The 22368-nt window shown below is 36.7% G+C and overlaps 2 protein-coding genes across 2 annotated transcripts in view; one reads left to right on the forward strand and one right to left on the reverse strand.

Annotated features, from left to right (window-relative positions):
* Nucleotides 1-7522, forward strand: part of LOC125823315 (conserved oligomeric Golgi complex subunit 3-like) — a 44315-nt gene extending 36793 nt beyond the window's left edge. The window contains exons 23-24 of the mRNA XM_049502706.1: nucleotides 195-295; nucleotides 6998-7522. Coding sequence (XP_049358663.1) covers nucleotides 195-295; nucleotides 6998-7130 — 234 coding nt within the window. The 3' untranslated portion in view covers nucleotides 7131-7522. The remainder of the gene's footprint in view (nucleotides 1-194; nucleotides 296-6997) is intronic.
* LOC125823308 (26S proteasome regulatory subunit RPN13) overlaps nucleotides 1-22368 on the reverse strand; it is a 406586-nt gene that overhangs the window by 146169 nt on the left and 238049 nt on the right. The gene's annotated exons all lie outside the window — the stretch shown is intronic.

The following is a 22368-nucleotide window of genomic DNA, read 5'->3' on the forward strand; positions in this document are numbered from 1 at the left end:
TTTCTTGAATTAAAGAAAAAACCTTTGATCAACACTGCTTTTGTTTTACACAAATTGCTGAATGAACCAAAATAACCAAACCAATCAATTATACTGGTTTTAAATCAACAAACACCATGCTTGCTGATCTTTTGTTATTCAGTCAGTGTTTCCCTCTCTTTCGATTTACATGCTGATCCATTTATTTGGCACAGGTCAACACAGCAATGGATGAAGATTTACCTAGGGTGTTGGTAAAAATGAGGCTCTATCTGCAGAATTCATCGACACGTGCAATACTTTTCAAACCCATTAAGTAAGATCTTTTGTGCAGTTATAGCGTAATAGAACTTATTTAGTTTGTTTATCTTTTAAATCTTTATACTTGTGAGAAGTAAAGGCACAGGAACATATTATTGAGTTGTGTAAACCACATTACTACAATGAGCCCATACATTACAGTACTTTTACATGTAAGACATATATACCGAGATTGTTATAGATTTACTAATATGAGGACCAGTGAGGGACTAGGTGAAAATACGTGCAAGCTGATTATTTGATTTCACAAACTTGTAACAGTATCTCCCAAGAGCTAAGTTGCTCGGACTCAGTTGCGGGTGTCGGATACGGGTGCAGATCTAGAGGTTGGATCCTCTATGATTTAAATTTTAAGATTCGGAGATATGAATCCACTTATAGATACAAGTGCGGGGATTCTGCTAAAAATAATTCAAATATCTTTAAGTAGAGTTACAAAAATATGTCTGAATTATGGTGGACTATTTGGAAGGAAAGGAATGCACTACCTTTTGAGAGCAAGTTTGAGTATGATTATTATCAAGTACAAATGCACCTCCTTACTATTTTTTTTAGGTGTAACATGACTATTACAAATCATATAGAAACCATTGCAGTCTTCTTGAGTTAATTGCACTTCAACAATGGTATTGATTTGGAAATATCTTTAAAGCACCGTCTGGTTGCAAACTCATTAGTACAAATATCTTTTGATGATAAACAAAGATAAACCTAAATTATGATTTCACCCTATCTTTTGTTTTGATTTTACAAATCATTTTATCTGTGTCAAATTTCTCTATCTATTTTGGCGAAAGTATCCAAAATTGATTGATCATATTCGGTACATATCCCTCACGCACACCACGTCGTGTCGACACGAGTCTGACATCGAAAGTGAAGAGTCTGTGCAACTTAGCCTGAGAGTATTTCTTTTTCTCGGATGAAGTGACATTCAATCTTAATGTCTTCAATCCTCCAACGGAACATCAGATTTGGCACAATATTAAAGCTAGTTTGATCATCACATACAAGTTCCATTTGATTGATTTCTTCAAATTTCAATTCTCTGAGCAACTGTTTCATCCAAACTAGATCGAGTAACCATACTTAGGTTCTTACTTTTCCAAGACATAATTTTACTCAGAAAATATCTAAAGCATACTTACGTTATGATATAACAATATGTGACCTAGACAGGAGCGACCTCAATACTCGAAAAATCTTCAATCTTCCCAAATCCTTAGTCTGGAAGTGCTGAAAGAGATGCTGCTTCAAACTAGTGATACCGTCCTGATCATTGCTAGTATTAGCAATATCGTTAACATAAACCACCAAATAAATACACTGATTGAGAGTCGAATGTCAATAACACAGAGTAATTAGCTTCACTACAAGTCATGCCAAACAATTGGATAAATGTGTTAAGACTTACCAAACCAGGCTTTTGGAGACGGTTTGAAACGATATACAAGAGCACTAGATTCCTCCTAAGCAATAAAATTAGGTGGTTACTCCATATAAACCTCATCTTCAAAGTCGCCGTGGAGAAAAAAACACTTTTAATGTCTAGCTGATAAAGAGTCAATGATACACAACCATGGAAAGAAATAAACAGACCTATTCTATCTCAGCCACGAGGGAGAAGTATCGTTGTAATCAAAGCCCAAATATCCAAGTACACCATGACAACAAGGTGAGCCTCAAGTTGATCAACTTGTCATCTGGACCAACTTTGATTGCATAAACCCAACGATAACCAACAATAGATTTATATAAAGGAAGATGAACAAGCTCCTAAGTGCCACTTGTATGCAGTGCGGACATCTTGTCAATCATGGCCTGTCACCATTCTGGATGAAAAAGTGCTTCACCTGTAGACTCAAAGATGAAAATAGATGATGATACAAAGGCATAATGGGGTGATGACACACGATGATAACTTAAAAATGTATAGTCGGGGTTAGTATTACAAGTGGATTGTATAAAGAGTAATCGATTGGCTAGGAGGAGACAAGTTCGTGGTAGGTGCATGGTCTGTCGCAGGACTTGAATCATCTTGAGCCCGATGCTTGACACGGATGACAATGATAAGTCGGGAAAAGTTGATATAGGACCTTAGAGATATGAGGATGATCAAAAGAAGACGTAAAGGCCGAGACTTTAAAAATGTGGCTGTTAGGATCCTTGTATACCTTGGTACTATCGAATGGGAATTACCATTTGTTGGATGATTTTGATCATCTAGTTAAATATGTAGTGTGTTGCCTCTAGTAGGATGATTTGTTGGTCTGCCTATCGTTGGGGCGCTACTCGACTGAGTTCCTTGGGTTGCTGGTTTTGAGGAGCCAATTCTCAAGTCAGAAAATTATTCTTGAATTAATGTTACCTTTCTAAAAAAAACTATTCTTGAATGATTTGGACAACTCTTTTGCCGAGGCATTATTCCATTACTGCAAGTTTAGAGTCCATTAATGTTTCTGTGATTGCATGTTCTTGGAATCTGGAATTGATCTCATTGCCCATAGTGTCAGGCTCTGATACCATATTGTTAGGATTCTTAGAGAAGGATTGAGTCGCAGGTTGATGAACTAGAAAATCTAAATCAATTGACTTCAACTTTCCCTTGCCTTTGTTCGAATTCCTAGATCAACCTATTTTGTATATAACTTAAACTCGTTAAAAAGAGGCTGAAACCTTAGGAGACACCTCAGAAACCTTTGGGAGAGTCTAAACAACAACTCAAAAATTGTGGTGGGTAGAGGAGACAAAACAAAGTTCTGGCTAGATGATTGGTGTGGAAATGGGATTTTGAGGGACTTGTTCCCTATTCTTTTCTCAATATGCACAAATACCAACAGCAAGATAGAGGAGATGTGGTCACCACAAGGTTGGAATATAATATTTAGAAGACTGCTAAATGACTGGGAGATTGATGGAATGGTGGAGTGTTTGGGCTTGATTGGTGGATTCCCAGGTACTACTCTAGAGCCAGACAGATTAGCATGGGGACATCACAAAGATGGGGTATTTTCAGTGAATAGATTATACAACTGGGGACTTAAAAGATGTGCAGGAAGATCCATTGGACCTTGGAACACAATATGGAAAAGTGTGGCTCCTGCCAAGGTGAAGTGTTTCACTTGGTTGGTTGCTAGGAAAAAATGTTTGACTCATGAGGCAATGCAGAAGAGGGGCATCAACATAGTATCCAGATGCCTCCTTTGTAAAGAAGCTCTGGAGACTAACAAACACTTATTCATGCACTGTAAGGTAACTGCTCAGGTGTGGGCTCTGTTTACAAGCATAGCCAATGAATATTGGACTATGCCTGAACACACCTCTGACCTTCTTAGCTGCTGGATCAAAAGGGGAGGCAGCAAAAGTCAGAAAAGATGGTGGAGAACAGTTCCAGCATGTATATGGTGGATTATATGGAAAGAAAGGAATCAGAGAATTTTTGAAGGAAAGGAGTGTACAATACAGAAGATCAAATGGAAAGTAATTACTACTTTAGGTTTTTGGTGTAAAGAACAGGATATAGAAGAGGAGATCCAATTAGTGGACTTCATAGGATCTCTGTAAGTATTTCTTTTTAGTCTTTTCCTTTTGTTGTAACAGTTTTTTTTTTGGAGGTGGCCAGCATAGCCCTTAATGCTGAGGAATATAAAAAGTTACCAATTTCAAAAAAAAAAACAATCACCGAATAAAATACTGGATTATTTTATCTTGCATTTTTTTATTTTTTTTTTGACGACAAGGGAAATCCGCAGCCGCTACCCTTTAGGTGCACACAGGGTAAAACCCCCGCTCCTATGCAATAGCTCGCAAACCACATAGGAGAGGTAACCCGCACTAGGCAAGCCTGGTGCGACGAGCTCGACCTAGAAGGCAAACCCCTTGCTTTCGCTGGCAAGGGGTTTCGAACTTGAGACCTCCAACATGGAAGTCCCAAGCTCAAACCACTGGGCCACCCCGAAGGGTTATTTTATCTTGCATTTGGTTTGAGGTATTTAGTAATATCCCATGAATATGGTGGAATAACTTATCCCGAGATAATTAATTTCGGGATAACTTATTCCCAACCAAACGACCCCTTAGAGTTCAATGGAAGAGAGTAGGAAGTCTTATTATAACAACGGAAAAAAGTCATATTTACCCTTGTACTCTTATATATTTATCCTCCGTGATACTTTTTTGATATATTTTCCCTTGCCATCCAACTTTAGGTACATATTTGCCCTTGGACAGTTTAGTATCATGTTACCATTTTTATCATCTTACGTGGCGCTTACATGTCTCGTACATGGATATATTTTTATTAATTAATTAAAAATTTACTTCCTATTTAATAGTTTACCCAACCCACTTAATAAAATCTAATCTACCCAATTTAAAAACCCATTAACCCAATACCCATCCTCTCAATAAGGAGAGCAGTTGAGGCGTATGTAAGCAGAGAAAAAGCAACGTTACTACCATGCACTAATCGGAGCAGTGGAGGAACCAATGACACAAAGGCTAAGAGAAAAAAGAAGCAGAGATGGAGTAAGCAGCGCGGCGAAACACCGAACTAGAGGCGAGTGCAGTGCAATTGAGCGCAAAGGCTCAGGCTTGGCAAGCAAGGGCGAGAGCACACGAAGTAATGACAACGACACTTCAAGCTCAGCTGCAACACGCGATGGAACGTCGGCATCGAAGGTTGTAACGAGAGAGACGACGACGAATCAGAGGATGCTGAATCAGCGTAAATTGACGTAGACCGAGTTGTTGAGTCGACCGGCGGGCCGAGTTGCAAATTAGGTGGATAAATTATTAAATAGGAGTTAAATTTATAATTATAATAAAAATATATCCATGTAGGAGCCACGTTAGTGCCACGTAAGATGATAAAAGTGGTGACATCATACTTAACTGCCCAAGGGCAAATATGTGCCCAAAGTTGGACGACAAGGGAAAATATATCAAAAAAGTATGACGAAGGGTAAATATAGCTCTTTTCTTAGAGTACAAAGGCAAATATGACCCTTTTCAGTTACAATAGTAGGAAGTCTAATCCTTAGAAAGTAGGAAACCTAAATTCTATTCCAAACTAATAACTATAGCTTAACCTAATCCTTATGAAGCTATGAAACATAAATCCTATTCTAGAATAATAAAGAAAGTTACTCAGAAAATAATTAAATACTTAATTCAATTATCTTCCAATGCATCCACAACAGTGACACATTAGCTGACATAAGTTACCAACAAAGATTTGGTTAGTAGCAACGATACCCCTTTTGAACCTGAAAATAACCAAGAAAGACACATTTGAGACCTCGGAGGTTAGTTTATCTTTTCTAGGGGCTAAGTTATGAACATAACATGTGCTCTCAAAAACTCAAGGTGGAAGAGAGTACAGAGGTAACCAAGTAAACAATACTGAATAAGGAATACGATTCATGAGAAAAGTGCGATCAGTCAATGAGGTACCTCTCTTCCTCTCTGCTACCCTATTCTGCCAAGGGGTGTATGAATAAGATATCTGATGAACAAATCCATGGTGAGCCATAAACTGCTGAAACTGAGAGAATAAGTATTTTAAGGCATTATCACTATGAAAAGTACGAAGAAAAACCTCAAATTGATGATGTATTTCAACACAAAATCTCTTGAATGTAGAAAATAACTTTCAAATGATCTTTCATTAAAAAAATCTAAGTACATCTTGAATAATCATCAATGAGAAGCTAATGACATAACAACATCCTAAGGTTGAACCATCTCTACTATGCTCCCAACTATTAGAATGAATTAATGAAAAAATATTGTGCACGACTCTGAGCACTATGTGGAAAGATAGTGTGGGTGTGTTTTCAAAGTTGACACAACTCACAATCTAATGTGGATAGACTAGACAAACTAGGCACTATAAACTCGGTGTTCCAAATGTTCGGAGGATCTATAATTAGACATGTTGTGGAAGAATTAGGAGAGGCAAGGTAATAGAGGCCGTGAGATTCATCTCTTAAGCCAATCGTCTGTCTTGTTCAGTGGTCTTGTATAACAAAAGAATCATCAAGAAATATTATGTCATAATATAGGGCACAAGTCACACGACTGGCAGATACAAGATTAAAAGGACAACCAAGAATATAAAGAATAGAGTTTAGAGTGACAAAGGATAAATAAACTTGTTCAACTCATTTTGCTTTTGGTTAGATCCCATTGGCTAAAGTAACAACACAGTGAGACTGAGAATAAATAATATTTGAAAAAAGTGATTTATCACTGAAAATATGGTCAGAAACGCTGGAGTCCATGACCCACGGTCCAAGGGTATTAGACTGTGAAACACATGCTGAAGTGTTAGGCATAATCTGGTTCATTCCCTAATGAGAGACAACTTGTTGAAATTTTTGTCCCAGATTCCTTTTCATTATGTAGTTATGGTTGCAATAAGCTACAGCCTCTGCATAGGTGGCATGCCAGAAAATTTAACTGATGACGTTGGCTTTCTACAAGAATGGTGTAATTATTAATTAAATATAAAAACAGCACATTTATTCAAATTCTGTGGGTTAAGGACAAAGCATTGAGGAAATATACAAACAACACATTTATTTAATTTCCGTGTGTAAAGGTCATGCTTTGTATTGTTGCAAATTCTGTATTTCGTACTTCTTCATCATTTAAAAGATTCTGAGCCTGTAATTCCGTTTTCATATTTGTGCAGGACTAATATATTGGAAGCACACGTTCAAGTGCTATCCCTTCTGAAAAAAGAATATACACCTGAGGATAGACAAGACCTTGTCAAGATGGTTTCAATGCAGGATTTGGAAGCTAAACTTGATAAGCTTCTGTAATGAGCTTCCGTTATAGAAACTTACATCAAGTGGTGGAGGTTCCAGGAACTTTGTGGCATGGAGGAAGGTTTTAACCCAGTTCAATTCATATACATTGATCCTACGGTGATTATAGATCATACATGTAAAGCTTTATTGAAGGAACAACTTAAAGTGTTGGCTTCCGGATTTGTCGTTATCAGAAGAATTTCCCATTGATTCCCTCAGGCTGTTAACAGAACTCCAATGCATCACTCTTGTTGCTGTGGTAACATTCAATTCACGATGGTAGCTAGTAAGTAATTTGAAGTTTTAGGCTTTGCGCTATTGGTGTCAGATTTTGGGTTTTCATTACCTTCGTATTTCGAAATTCTTCTTGTACCCCAGATTTTACCGCTGCTTGGTTAATTTTACTACTCCCCTTCGTTCCGTTTTACTTTGATTGTTATAGTCTGACTTGACACAAAACTTAATTAAAAAAATGAAAACATTTGACACATGATCTTAAACATATTATAACATTTGTGGGTGCTATTACTTTTTTTGAAACTTGTGATCTTTAAACACGTTAGTAATATTCGTGTAGCTGTAAAATAAGTTTTGATGAGCTGGGACATGGAAGTGAAAAACCTTTTCCTTTAAACCCTACCTTTCTTTTGTAATGGAATTAAGCATTTTGTGATGTTGGATAATTGAGTCCGGAGCTTAAAGGACAATTTTTCTAATCATAATTTTCAAAGGGGTAACAAAAATTTGAAGAAACCATGAGGAAACAAGTGAGGACACATGATCCAGTGTTCCCTCTTCTTCCCAGCATGGTTCCATACATATATTCAAATGCCTTCTTGCTCTACTAATAAGTTTCATAGCCTCTTTGGCATTGTTGCTGAAATTTGCTTATTTTTATAAGCACTTTCTTAAAATAGCTCTTTTAAAAAAATGCAATTTGTGTTTGACAAATTTATTTGAAAAGTGATTAATAAAAGTAAATCACAAGTTTTGAAAACTTTCAAAAATTGCCCCCAATTTTTTTATACAATCTTATCAAATAAGCAAAAGTTCATAGCAAAAGTATAATACAACATAACAAAGCTATTATAAAAAAGTATAATATTTTTATCGATCAAACTTTACTTCAATAAAAAAATAAAATTGAGCATGAGTTGTGTACTGTACTCTATTTTATTGAGTCATTTGTTGGTCAATATCATTAGTAACTATATCATCATGTTCATATTCCGTGAATATATTATCCTTTAGTATTCTCGCAAAATATCCTGTAGATATAAAATAGTGGGAGGTTTTGTACAAATATAGATTTGTGAGTCAATTTTTGTATTTGAAAATGTGAAATCATGAATTTTCAAATCAAGCGTTTTGAAGAATTTGAGTCATCTAATGATTTCAAATCATGATATGAAACTAACAAATCAAGCGTTTTGAAGAATTTGAAATTTCATCTTATGATTTCAAATCACATGTTTAAATGTTGATTTCATCTCATGATTTCAAATCACAAGATGAAATCACATGTCCAAACACAAAGTGCCACAAATAGGAATTGGGAAAGGTGTTTGTCTGATCGGAGAGATAAAGAGCACCAATACGAGCTTTGTGTAGTCATCAGGAACTAAAAGGCTAGACATATGTCGCAAACATAAGAGTTCATTAATTATTAGATCAAAGGTCGGGATTAAAGCTAGAGATAGTATGCACATGTTCTTAAAAAGCACATATATATTAGCGTAGTCAGGATTTTGAGATGATGGGTGCACTATTATGCAAATGTGGATCTAATCGGTTTGACATTTAACAATTTGTATCATTGAAAACAGTTAAATTTTAAACTTATAGGTCCAAAATTGAAATGCTTAACTAATTTAAACACCAAAAGTGTTATCAATAACCACTTAGAGAGGTGTTAATCAATTTTAGAAAGAAAAATAATACAAGATAGATATAAAATTTAAATTTCTAATCTCACTGAGAGGTGCACTCAATTATCATCGCATTATATGATACTTCAATTGTGAGTTCACACATCAATATTAAAAAAAAAAATTAAAAATATAATGCCACTATATATGATTTTAGGAGGGGAGCATGGGTTCACGTGAACCCGATGACCTCTCTTGCATACGCCTCTGTCCATACTTAAGCTCCAACTTCAGGGGTGGAACCTATACTAGTGAAGAAAATCTCCTAGAATAATAGAATTTCCATGAAGTTGATAGAATGAACACCATAGAGAATCTTTAATTGCGGTGGTTGAAACTTTTTTATATGATTGGCCTGATCTAGAGGAACTTAGAATGCTAATTCCTAGGTATTGCAATATCTAAGGTGGATGTAAAATAGGTTGATTTGAGACATAAACATATCCTTATAAGGCTTGATCAACAGGAGGACTTTATTAATTTGATGTCTATAAACATTTACTAGGATCTGATGAGTAACTATATCATGTAATTTCTCCATTGAAACTGATTTTGCCCAATTTGTAGACTAACATGTTCTATTCCTGCTGATCCCTTAGTGCCACGACCTAAACTACCCCTACGTGATATGATGAATAAAATTCGAAAAGATCCTAAACAAGCCACTAGACATAAGCATGACATTAAGATCTCAACATAATAGAAATAAACAGATAGAGCGGATTATAAGTCTCAATACTTCAAATCAATATGATACCAAAATCAGAGTACAAAGACTACAAATACAAAATTATGCTAAGTTTGACAACAAGCCTCTATATCATAGGTGTGAGAACAAGCCCTAGCTCACGAAATAAGTATGAAAATTGAAACGACTGAAACAAATAAGAAACTCATAATGTATGATCATGCCCTCGAACCATGAGGACTCCACAAGCTAAGCAAATCAATCCACTAGCCACGGCCTGATGGAGGAACATCAGATCCTATTATGAAACAATATATACACAAGAGATATATGCATAAGTACTTTGAATGTACTAAATATGAGGAACATGCATAAACATAAATATGAAACATGCTAAGTCTTGAATACATGATGATGCACGGCCAAGTAAAACATATCAAACCTTGATAAGCTAAAATCATAAATAATGAGACAAGGTAAATGCAACATTTGAAAATCATAACATGAGCTTAAATCACCATCTTTGGCAAATCATAAACTCTTTTGAGAAAACCATAATTATTTTTTATGGGATGTCTACCATTAACCGACATAGACTATGCGAGAAATAACATGGAATATGGTATCTTTCCCCTACCGAAAATGCCAGGACCCAAAGTACACCCTAAACGTGACATGGTGTATAAGACCCCGAAAGGCCCTGCACAAGCCACTTGATATGCATATACATAATATAATAGATAAAAAGCAAGGAATCTCATCAATGAATAAAAGATTTTTGACATTTAACAGCGGAAACCTCATAGTCATGACAAGCCATCTAGTACATCAAGGGAAGTGGTCGGGATGTAATTCGTACACCACATACAACTTCCGAAACATAAATACATATGAAACTAATAAAGACGACATGGTCCTCAGAGTATGATGACTCATCGCGTCTTCAAATCCTTAAGCTATCACCAACCAGCCACGAGTGGAGGGAGAGGAAGCGTCACACTCTATATTAGTGAAAGAATGTAGGCAGAAGTATGTATTAGTACATGGGATGTACAAAGTACGAAGGATATGCATAAAAACATGAATCATGCTAATAAGGGGATATAATTGAAAGCATGAAATTCATGACCAAGCTAATCATCGTAAAAGCCTTTAAAGAAACATCAAAAAACTTGAACATGGTCAATGCATTTAAATCATAAGAAAAGCTTCATAGAATATCTAAAAGTAACTTAGTTCGTTTTGTAGGATATTTACTATTAACTGACATAGACCACATAAGCTATAACATGAAATCTAGTGTCTTGCTCCCACACCGAAAAAAGATGTCCTCACTTGTCAAGGCAAGGACCTTAACTTCTAGCTTAGTTGAATCGACTAGCTATGTCACTTAAGACAAACCTACAGGAGCACGTAGTTATGGACAATGACCTTTACTAATTAGAGAGCCTCCATCTCAATATCATGTCGGGGCTAAGTAAAATTCCAACGGATTTAGTCATAAATATAAGCATATTATCATACATGGAAGAGCATAATTAAGTTACTAATCCAAGCTTAAACATCATAGAATAGCTCCTTAAATCTTGAATCATGGATGTGAGAAAAAACATTTCACCAAACCATGATCCCTTAATGTGAGAAAACCTTTCACAATTTAGTTGATGCTAATATTAAAGCAACCTGGATTATAAGACATTCAATTTCATAAATCATGCATATCTTTCGTGAAAATGTCACCTCATAGCTTCATAACCTTTTCATAAATTCATACCCTTCTATAGTTGATAGTCAAAATCATGTATCATGCATGAGTTCATATGGAATTTATTGGAAAACATGTAATTAAGTCGATACTATCATGATATCATTAAAATCAAATAATTGAATCCATACAAATAGAACCCATGAGGAACTTAATGAAAACCTAACTGATTTAGGGAAATTAAATTGAAGAAATTCTTGGGATTCAATGTGTGAATGAAACCCATTTATAAACTCCCTACATGCCGTGATCTTGAATCCCAAAATAATAGTGAAAAATGAGACTTGATTTGGGAACCCTAGCTTCTTCTACCTTGATCTTGAGAGGATTTTGGGAATTTTTAGGGAAATGAAAGGGAATGGGTAGATTATAGGAGTAAATTTAGTTATAGGGTCTCTTTTATAGGTTAAAGCGATGTAGTATAGGTATTAGGTGCATAGGAAAAGACCCAAATACCTCTTTAAAATAACTGTCAGGCAGACCTATGGTCCGTAGAACTTTCGACGGACCGTAATGGTCAACCATAGATCAAGTACTGAAACCTTTAAATTCATGCAACTTTGACGAGACCTTTCTACGGTCCGTAGACCCAAACTCTAGAAACTCAACTTTTACACTAAAAATTCACCAAGTATGAATTTCTTCTACGAAATCCATCTACGGTCCGTAGAACATCCCACGACTCGACATGGTCAATGGTAGATCAAGTTACTAGGACTTGAAATTTCTCAGACCTTAACCCACTTCCTACGGATGCACTCTACGGTCCGTAGAAGTATCTACAACCTATAGAATGGATCCATAGAACACAACAACTAGTGGCTAAAACGTGAAATCTTTCCTTTTCATGATTCCAAGGTTTTACAGAAAACATAGTCTTACTTGCCAAGGTAAGTACCATGTTCTTAAGATTAGGTGGATCCACTATCTATGTCCAATTGAGACAAAATTCTACGGGGGCACGTAGTTATGAGATAAACAGATTTCTACTAGAGATTTGACCTCTACTAATGAGACAACTTTTATCCCAAAGTCCTCTCGGGGCTAAATAAACTCCCAATGGAAATAATTATAATACTTGGAAAGTAAGAATCTTATAATACAAATCCAATCATAAACTTCATATCATATAATAGCTCCTTCCAAATTCATGATTCCATAAACATATTCATAGAGAGACTTATCTTGAAGCATCTAAATCATGATAATCTTGTATGATGAGAATACTTCAATTTGAAGGAACCTTTTTCATTAAACATATCGATACTTTGTCCAAAAGTATCCTTGCTTCATACTTTCCTCAATTTCATGATGCATGCATAGTCTCAAATCATAGTTCATAATCATAAAGTAGTCATATAACATGAATTCATATGAAAATCATTGAAAATATGTAATTTAAATCCAAGCATGCATAATAAAATCATATAGAGTGAATTTAGTCATAAACAATTGAACCCATGAGAATTCATGCAAAACCCAAAAATTTAGGTGAAATTTTAAAAAAGAAATTGGGATTTCTTAGGACCCATTGGATGAATAGGAATTCATTGATAAACTTCCCACAAACCTTGATGAATCTAAGCCTTGGAATTGGAGAAGGGATCTTGAAGCTTAAAAAACCCTAAAATTTTCCTTAAAGATCCTTGGAGAGAATTTGGAAAAGAAGACATTTAGGGATTTCGGGGGGTTTTGAGGTAATGAGAGGAAATGGAAGATATTGAAGAATAAAATCAGTTATACGACCTTAAAATGTTCTAGAAATTGTAACGACTTGTTCCCGTCATTATAGAAAAGCCATCGGAGAAAGAAATTGGATTAGAAAACTTTTTGGTAGTAACTTGAGAATTCCTAGCCTAGTCCAGTTGGACGAAATCGGAGTCAGTGAGTTCTAGGAATATCTGGTAGTGAATGAGAGACCTGACAATGACTTTGATCATATTTTTAGATAGCTAAGACGTTAAAGAACCCGTGCGACTTTACGAAATCAAATTCGAGCAAGTAGAACTCTCGAAACTGATCTCAACGTGAACAGATAGTTTCTGAGTGTCATGGGATGAAGGTGTGTTGTGAAATGGGGGTTTGGAACTCATAATTCAACTCACTGTTTCTGTGTAAGCCGCCAGGGCAGGATTATTCCCACCAGGGCGGGGCCGCTGTGGTGGGATGGGGCCCGTCGTAGCAGCTCAATCGCGTTTTAGTCAGAATTAAACCCCAAAAACGTAATTTTCTACAAGTTTCGTTCTTGAGAGCTAGGAGGCGACCCTAGGTGTTTTCTTGACAGTTTTTCACCATTCTTGAAACTAAAAGTAAGGTTTTTACTTTACGAATCCGTGTTTCGATCCGTAGAATGTAAATTCATGAGTAATTATTGTTGGGTAAGGGTTTTGGAACTATTTTGGATGGTGGAAAAAACCCTAGATGTACCTTAGGATCATAATTTTGGTCTTGGGTTATTGGGTTCGTCATAATCCGGGTAATTAGACCTTAATTATTTATTCCCGTTATGAATTGTTTGTTTGTAGACCTAGAACAAGCGGAAAGGATTCGAAAAAGGGAAGAATCAAGTTTCTTATGAGGATTCAAGCTTGTTTTCAAGGTAGGTGATGGTTTGATTTCTTGTTTGCGTAATATATGTTGGTAATTGTTTCATTGTAATGCATGTATGTATGTGAATGAAGCATTGTTGATCAAACCTAATGAGATGAGTGTGAATGAATAAATGTATGCCATGAATCAAAACTTGATTGTATGATTATAAGAATGTACATTGTGATTGTCTCTTGTTGAATGGATCGGATGTTACTCTCCAACATACTAACTTGGATCGGGTGCCACGTTTCGACGCATATATGGGATCGAGTGTCACGTCTGGCATACTAACTTGGATCGGGTACCACGTTCCAGTACACTAACAGTTTGGGTGTGCATTCCATGAGAGGACCATTGACTTGTCATTTATGCGTAATTACTTGATAGTGAAATGTGGAATGGTACGTTGTTCATGATTGATAATCGATATATGTGTTATATTTGGTATATGCGTGTTTTACTTATTGTGATTACTTTTATATGTTGTGCTTACTGGGATAACCGCGTGATCCTACCAATACACTGTGGTTGTGTATTGATACTGCACTTGCTCTTTCTTTGTTGAGTACAGGGCCTCTTCAGGTGTCTACTGATAGACCTCGTTTAGAAGACCAGTGATCGATTCGAATTCAAGGGTGAGCCAGTTCTTCCAGGCTGCCATGAGCTCTCTATGTTTTAGTCCACTCTTTCGGACTCAGACTTTCTAGTTAGATATTTGTATGTTTAATTGGGTTGTACCCATTTTCTTTAGACTTGTTGAACTTTAAATGTTTTGGTACATCGACTTTCAGGTTCTAGGGGTTGTTCTTCCGTATTAGTTGGTGAATTTTATTGAACCTTTGGAGTTTATGGGAACTCTACTTATTGCTTACATTTAAACCTGTTTTTTGTATCTTTAAATGTTTAGTTCTTGGGTTAGCTGATTAGTATTAATGGTTCTCCTACCGGAGGGTTAGTGTCGGTGTCAATCACGACGGTCTGGGTCGTGACAAAGTTGGTATCAGAGCCCTAGGTTGGTTGATCTCGGTGTACCAAAACGAGGCTAGTAGAGTCTTACGGAATGGTACGAAGACGTTTGTACTTTTCTTTGAGAGGCTATAGGACTTTAGGAAATCTCTATGTTTTAGCTTGCCTCATTTCGTGCTATGACTTGATTGTAATTGGTATCTTGAGATCCGAATTGGTATCTAACCTCATTCACTCTTATATTCGTTGATGGTTAGCACTCGCTTGAACGGTGTCAGGCCCGTAGCTCCCGTCAATGAGCCCGCTGATGAGTCTGCAGTGATAGGTCGCAGTCGAGGCAGGGGTAGAGGGTGAGCAAGGGGCAGGAGCAGAGGAAGAGTAGCACTTGCTAGGGATGGAGCTCCGGTTGAGAATGCTCCCAGAAATGAGAATCCTCCTACGCATCATGAAGAGATAGAGGAGAATGTTGAGGTGGAGAATGATGAGGATGTCGGACAAGAGGAAGAGGTGCAGGTTGAGACTACATGTATTCCTCCGTTAGACCCAGTGTTAGCTCAATAAATTTTGTTGTTCCTAAAGGAATTGGTTGGTCCTGGAGTTCTTCAAGCAACTCAAACACCCGCCAACCCCCCTATTGCAATCACTGTCCCCAAGGTGGGTGGAGCAATAGGAACTGATGTTTTCTTCCGTCCTTTGTTGGGTCCTGTGATGACTGGTAATGAACACGAAATGTTGACCAAGTTTCTGAAACTTAAGCCTCCGGTATCCCATGGTTCTGAGAGTGAGGACGCCTATGAGTTCATCTTAGATTGTTATGAGAGGTTGCATAAGTTGGGTAATGTTCATCAGCATGGTGTAGAGTTTGTGACTTTTCAGTTTCAAGGTGAAGCTAAGCATTGGTGAAGAGCTTATGTAGAATGCAGATTGTCAACTTTAACCCCACTCACTTGGACCTAGTTTCATGCTCTATTCTATGAGAAATATGTGCCCCGAACCTTGAGAAATCGTAAGAAGGATGAGTTCATGGCTTTGGAGCAAGGGGGTATGTCTGTGGTTGCTTATGAGGATAAGTTTCATGCTTTGTCTAGTTATGACACGCAGTTGGTGACTACTGAGGAAGAGAGGATTCGTTTATTCGTTAAGGGACTAAACTCTGAGTTACAGGTATTGCCATTGTTTGGGCACATGACTTCTGCAGGAAAAAGTTTTAATGCGATAACGGATTTTGTGAAGAAAGTGGAATGAGTGAGGCACGATGGGCAGGCTAAGGCGTTGGCTAAGAAAGCTAAGAACACAGGTAACTTTCAAGGTTCATACTCTAGAGGTTCAGGGAGGCCGACACTTGCAGCCCGGCCAATTCAATCCGCTATATAGGTAATTACTCAAAAAATCCACCTCAGAATTTGATTCAGGATAGCCAGGGATCCGCACCTTCGGCGGGCAGCAGGCCATCTTTCGATCACACTTGTTATAATTGTGGGGAACCTAGGCATATGAGGAGAGATTACCCCCAATCGTGCATGTTGGATTCCGTGCCACAGCAGACTAGAGCAGTGGTACCCGCGGGAAATGGAATAATGGTCGAGGACGTCCACAAGGTGGGTGAGGAGGAAATCAATAAGGCCGTAGAGGTCGGGGAAATGGTAATGCAGGCAGAGGTACGGCGCAGCCAGGCAGGGAAGTAGCCCGTTATGATGACATGACTCAGTGTTATGCCTTTTTAGGCAAGAGCGAGGCTGAGGCGTCTGATGCAGTGATCACATGTACCATTCTTGTCTATGATCGGATGGCTAATGTGTTATTTGATCCGGGTTCTACTTACTCTTATGTGTTTGTTCAGTTTGCCTTGGGATTTGATATAATTTGTGATATACTTGATGACATCATCCATGTTTCTACCCCTTTTGGAGAGTTTGTCATAGTCACCCATGTTTATCGTGCTTGTCCTATCTTGTTTATGGGTTTTAGAACTGTTTTGGATAGTGGGAAAAACCCTAGCTATACCTTAGGATTATAATTTGGGTCTTGGGTTATTGGGTTCGTCATAATCCGGGTAATTAGACCTTAATTGTTTATCCCCGTTATGAATTGTTTGTTTGTAGACCTAGAACAAGCGGAAGGATCCGGAAAAGGAAGAATCAAGTTTCTTAGGAGGATTCAAGCTTGTTTCGAGGTAGGTGATGGTTTGATTTCTTGTTTGCGTAATATATATTGGTAATTGTTTCATTGTAATGCATGTATGTATGTAAATGAAGCATTGTTGATCAAACCTAATGAGATGAATGTGAATGAATAAATGTATGTCATGAATCAACACTTGATTGTATGATTATGAGAATGTACATTATGATTGTGATTTTGGCTTGTTGAATGGATCGGGTGTTACGTTCCAACACATTAACTTGGATTGGGTGTCACGTCTAGCACACTTACTTGGATCGGGTACCACGTTCCGGTACACTAACAGTTTGGGTGTGGGTTCCATGAGAGGACCATTGACTTGTCATTTATGCGTAATTACTTGATATTGAAATGTGGAATGGTACGTTATTCATGATTGATAATCGATATATGTGTTATATTTGGTATATGCATGTTTTACTTGTTGTGATTACTCTTATATGTTGTGCTTACTCGGATAGCCGTGTGATCCTACCAGTACGTTGTGGTTGTATACTAATACTGCACTTGCTCTTTCTTTGGGGTGTACAGGGCATCTTCAGGCGTCTACTGGCAGACCTCGTTTAAAAGACCAGTGATCGATTTGCATTCAAGGGTGAGCAAGTTATTCCAGGCCGCCATGAGTTCTCTATGTTTTAGTCCACTATTTCGGACTCAGGCTTTCTAGTTAGATATTTGTATGTTTAATTGGGTTGTACCCATTTTCTTTAGACTTGTTGAATTTTAGATGTTTTGGTACATTGACTTTCAGGTTCTAGGGGTTATTCTTCCGCATTAGTTTGTGAATTTTATTGAACCTTTGGAGTTTATGTGAACTCTACTTATTTCTTATATTTAAACATTCTTTCGTATCTTTAAATGTTTAGTTCTTGGGTTAGCTGATTAGTATTAATTGTTCTCCCACCGGAGGGTTAGAGTGGGTGCCAATCACGACAGTCTGGGTCGTGACAGAAACGATATTTTTTAGATGTTAAAAGGGTAGAAAAAGACTCAAATAACCCCGAGTTAAAAATTACCGGATCGACCTACGAACCACATGTACAGTTCGTACAAGCTCCTACAGACCGCATTGTTCACTCATAGGTCGAGTTACTGGAGACCATTTTTTGAGCAAAAATTGTGGGCCACTTTCTACGGCTCGTAAGACCTTATATGGGCTGGAGGTCCCAATTGTACAACCCAAGTTCAATCAAAATTTCACCAAGTCTAAAACCACACCTACAGACCACTTGTTATGGCCCATAGGTCCTCCTACAGATGTTTACATATTTAAAAGAGAGAAACGCCGATTATCTCAAATTGAGGAGTTTTAGAGTATTACCTCTTTTAAGAGGATCTTTTGAGTAATTATCTCAAATTGAGGAAGAGTTATGTTTTAAAACATATGAGCATGAGGTATATATTATTGAAAGTAGTATTCACTATTGAGCACTAATATGCGAATGAGGTCAGACAACTCGAAATCCTCATTAACCATGTATGCCAACATGGGTAAAAGATCATACTTTTTAGATGAATCCTTATTGCTTTTAAGCATAGCTTAGTGGATACACTTAGTTGTGTTTTATACCCCAGCGAGGTATGTGATAGTTCTGGCAATGTGAACGAGACATTGTATCATCACATAACTCATAGTGATGGTTGTCGGTTAAAGAATCTCCCAAAATAAGAGTAAAGATTTTATTATTGTATTTTTATATACATTTGAGTTATTATCTATTATTCTGAAAGCTTTATATATATTGCATATTTTAATGTTGCTTTCATATTGAGTTGAGTTGAGTTGAGGTGGGTATGGTTTCCCTTTCTGTTAGATCAATATGTATCCCTATATTCAGTACTCCATTTACATGCTCGTACATTCAATGTATTGATGCCACTTGACCTGCATTGTTTAATGATGCAGATACAGGTATTTAGGATCATCAATCGGTGCTTTGTTAATACCATCGCATTCCAGCTAGCTTTGGTGAGCATCATTGCTTTCCAGAAGGCTTCGCACTATGGTTTTGGTTTTGTTAGGAGGATGTGGGTCTTGTCCAGACTTCCATCATAGTAGTTTAGAGGCTTCATAGACAGTAGTATTTTGAGAAGTCTTTTTCATTTTTCCTTGTTAATGTATTAAGACTTGAGTTGCCTTCTTATGACTAGTTGAATATTTATAAATATTTTGAGTTATTTATTTTGAGAAAATTGAGTTAATCTTTGCATCAGAGTTCCTATGTTGTTGAGTAAGTCTTCCACTGAGTGTTGAGCCAGGCCAAGGGTTCGCTTGGGGACCAGCGATAGTTCTCGAGTGCCGGCCACGTCCAGGGTGTAGACTCGGGGCATGACAGTGGCCTTAGACTCTCTAACTTTTTTAATTTGCATTGTCTCCGACGTCATTTCAGATAGACTAGATCTTTGTAGACTGGAACTGCAGACTTGAGTCTGATAGTATGATCCTTAGTTTAGGCGAATTCATGGCTTATTAGATCTTATATCCCTTCTCTCTCTATTTATGCGGTTACGGAGGTTTATGTTATCGCGACGATTGGAGATTGAGTTGTTCTAGACTGTGAGCCTTCGTTGATACCCTAAGGTGGGCGACGTCCCACGGTGACTTGTCTTGACATGAGATTCTCCTTGGAATTGACACACCCTTGGCACTCTTGTTAGTTAGGTTATGAGCTGGTTTGTAGCAGTGATTATTTACGGTTCGAGGCTGTTATTTCCAGTTAGAGGGTGACGTTTTATGATTTGAGGCCCAGCTTCTTTCATTTTGGGTTCAAGGCCCAGCTTGTACCACTTTGGGGTCAAGGCCCAAATCCTATCACTGTGAGTTCGAGGCCCGATTAACTTCTTTTGGACTTGGGTTTGAGTATCTTATTCTTGTAGACTTAGCTATTCTATGTACCTATCGTGCTTATAGGGGTCTGTTCGGGTTTTATTTGAACTTGCGCAATAGTGCACCTTATGGGCTTATGGGAGTCCAGTTAGGTTTAGTTAAGCTATACTTAGATTTACTTTCTATACTTGTGTGCCTTCTTTCTTTCTCGCTTTGACCTTTGTTTGTGTCTAGATTCTATCTTTTCTAATTGTTTTTACCTTTCTTGCTCAGTCTGCCTACTGAGTACCTTGTTTTGGTACGTATGCTACAATCTGCATCTTTTCGTGATGCCGGTCCTAGTACCAGCTACCAACAGTGATCGTACGTGCCGTCTTTTGCAGTTGTGGTTCGGAGACGAGTGTGAGCACTTGGCGTTTTGGGTTTATCCTGTCTCCTTATTTTGTTTTGGCTAGTCTTGTTACTTTTTTTATTCATTCTTTGTTGGGGTCCACTTTTGGGACTTGTACTCTTTATTAGACAGTTTTGTATTAGTGACTTCCTGGTTCTAGGAGGGATGTCTGTATATATTTAATTTTAGTTTGCTTCCGCCTTGTTATCCTTTGTTTAGATTTTTGTTTTCGCTAGTTTCTACCATTATGCTCATTACATGATGTTCTGGGTTACGAGTTGGCTTACCTACTAGAGAAATTGGATCATGACACATGGTTTGCAGATTTTGCGAACTACCTTGTAAGTGATGTGGTACCTTCAAAGAAAAGATGTTTCACTTTACAAAAGTGTGAGACTCATTAGTTATAGCTCTTCTGTGTACTCAGCAGGCTAATGAGGGTCTATTCGAGTTATTCTCACTTAACTTACACATGCTAGGGCCCATCCTTATAATTTTATTGCATCCACGTTAGTTTTTTTTAGCTTTTTATCCATGTTATCTTGATTTTTGGCTTGCCTACTGGGGATTTATGGTAGAAGCCATCATGATACGATTTCGGATCGTGACACAAAGATACTACATGTTAATTCAAATTTCAAACTTCAAATAATTAATAAAATCATATAGCATTTCTTAAATTGTTTTCGCTATTTATATTATATTCATATTTTATACTTAATTATATAATCTAATATATTTCGGGCTCTAAATCCAAGAAAATTCTATAAATGAGAGGCTTCTAACGTAATTTTATACTACTTGCAACTATAGATTGCTTTATAAATGAAATTTGATTGAATTCTCATTTTTTTTAATTCTTCTTTTCAAAGATAGGCATTACATTAAGGCAACTTGTTAAGTGCATTTAAAATATCTAAAGCATCTCTTCAATTCTCAATATGTAAATACATAGGTTGCTCACACTGTATTCTCATATCTTGCCTTATTAGGGCAAGATGAGAGAATACAATGTGAGAAACCTATGTATTTATAGGGTGAGAATTGTAGAGATGCTTCAGTGATTTTAAATGCACTTAACAAGTTAACTTAATGTTTTACTTATCTTTGAAAATCAAATTAAAAAAAAACAAATGAGAATATAATCAAATTTCATTTATAACGCAATCTATAGTTATAGCTAGAATAAAATTACATTAGAAGCCCCTCATTTATAGAATTTCTCTTGGATTTAGATCCCGAAATAAATCAAATTATATAATTAAATAAGAAATATATAAATAATATAATTAGCAAAAATAATTTAATAAATGTTATATGTTATTATTAATTCTTACAAGTTTGAAGTTTGAATTAACATGTAATAACTTTGTGTCACGACCCAAAACTAGATCATGATAGCGCCTACGATAAACCACTCAATGACAAGCCAAAACTCAAGATAAAATGCGATAAAAAAAAAAACTAGAAATACCTAATGCTGATGCAATAAAAAATAAGGATAGGCCCCAGTATAGATATATGTATAAATTTTAGGAATCACATAGTTTTAATATGAAATTACAATTTATCCCTATTTAGTTTGTAATTACATTAATTCCTAAAAAAGTAAAATAAACCGGATATATAATATGTAGCTCGGATACATTAAAAACTAGTTAGGATACATTATAAAATAAACCAGATACATAATATATAGGTCGGATATATTAAAAACTAGTTCGGATATATTATAAAATAATTTAGAATTAGGAGAGAAATAAGGGATTTTAGAGGTTTTTAGAAATAGAAGGGAATATTAGAAATAAGGGAAACACAAGACGTGTATTTCAGTAATTTTTCCAAGCAAGTTGTATAAAATATACAATAAGGCCCAAAAAAAGATTGAGATAAATGAATATATACATAAGTC

This window comes from Solanum verrucosum, unplaced genomic scaffold (genome assembly GCF_900185275.1).
Source record: "Solanum verrucosum unplaced genomic scaffold, falcon-dt-bn FXZP01000214.1, whole genome shotgun sequence".
Lineage (NCBI taxonomy): Eukaryota > Viridiplantae > Streptophyta > Magnoliopsida > Solanales > Solanaceae > Solanum > Solanum verrucosum.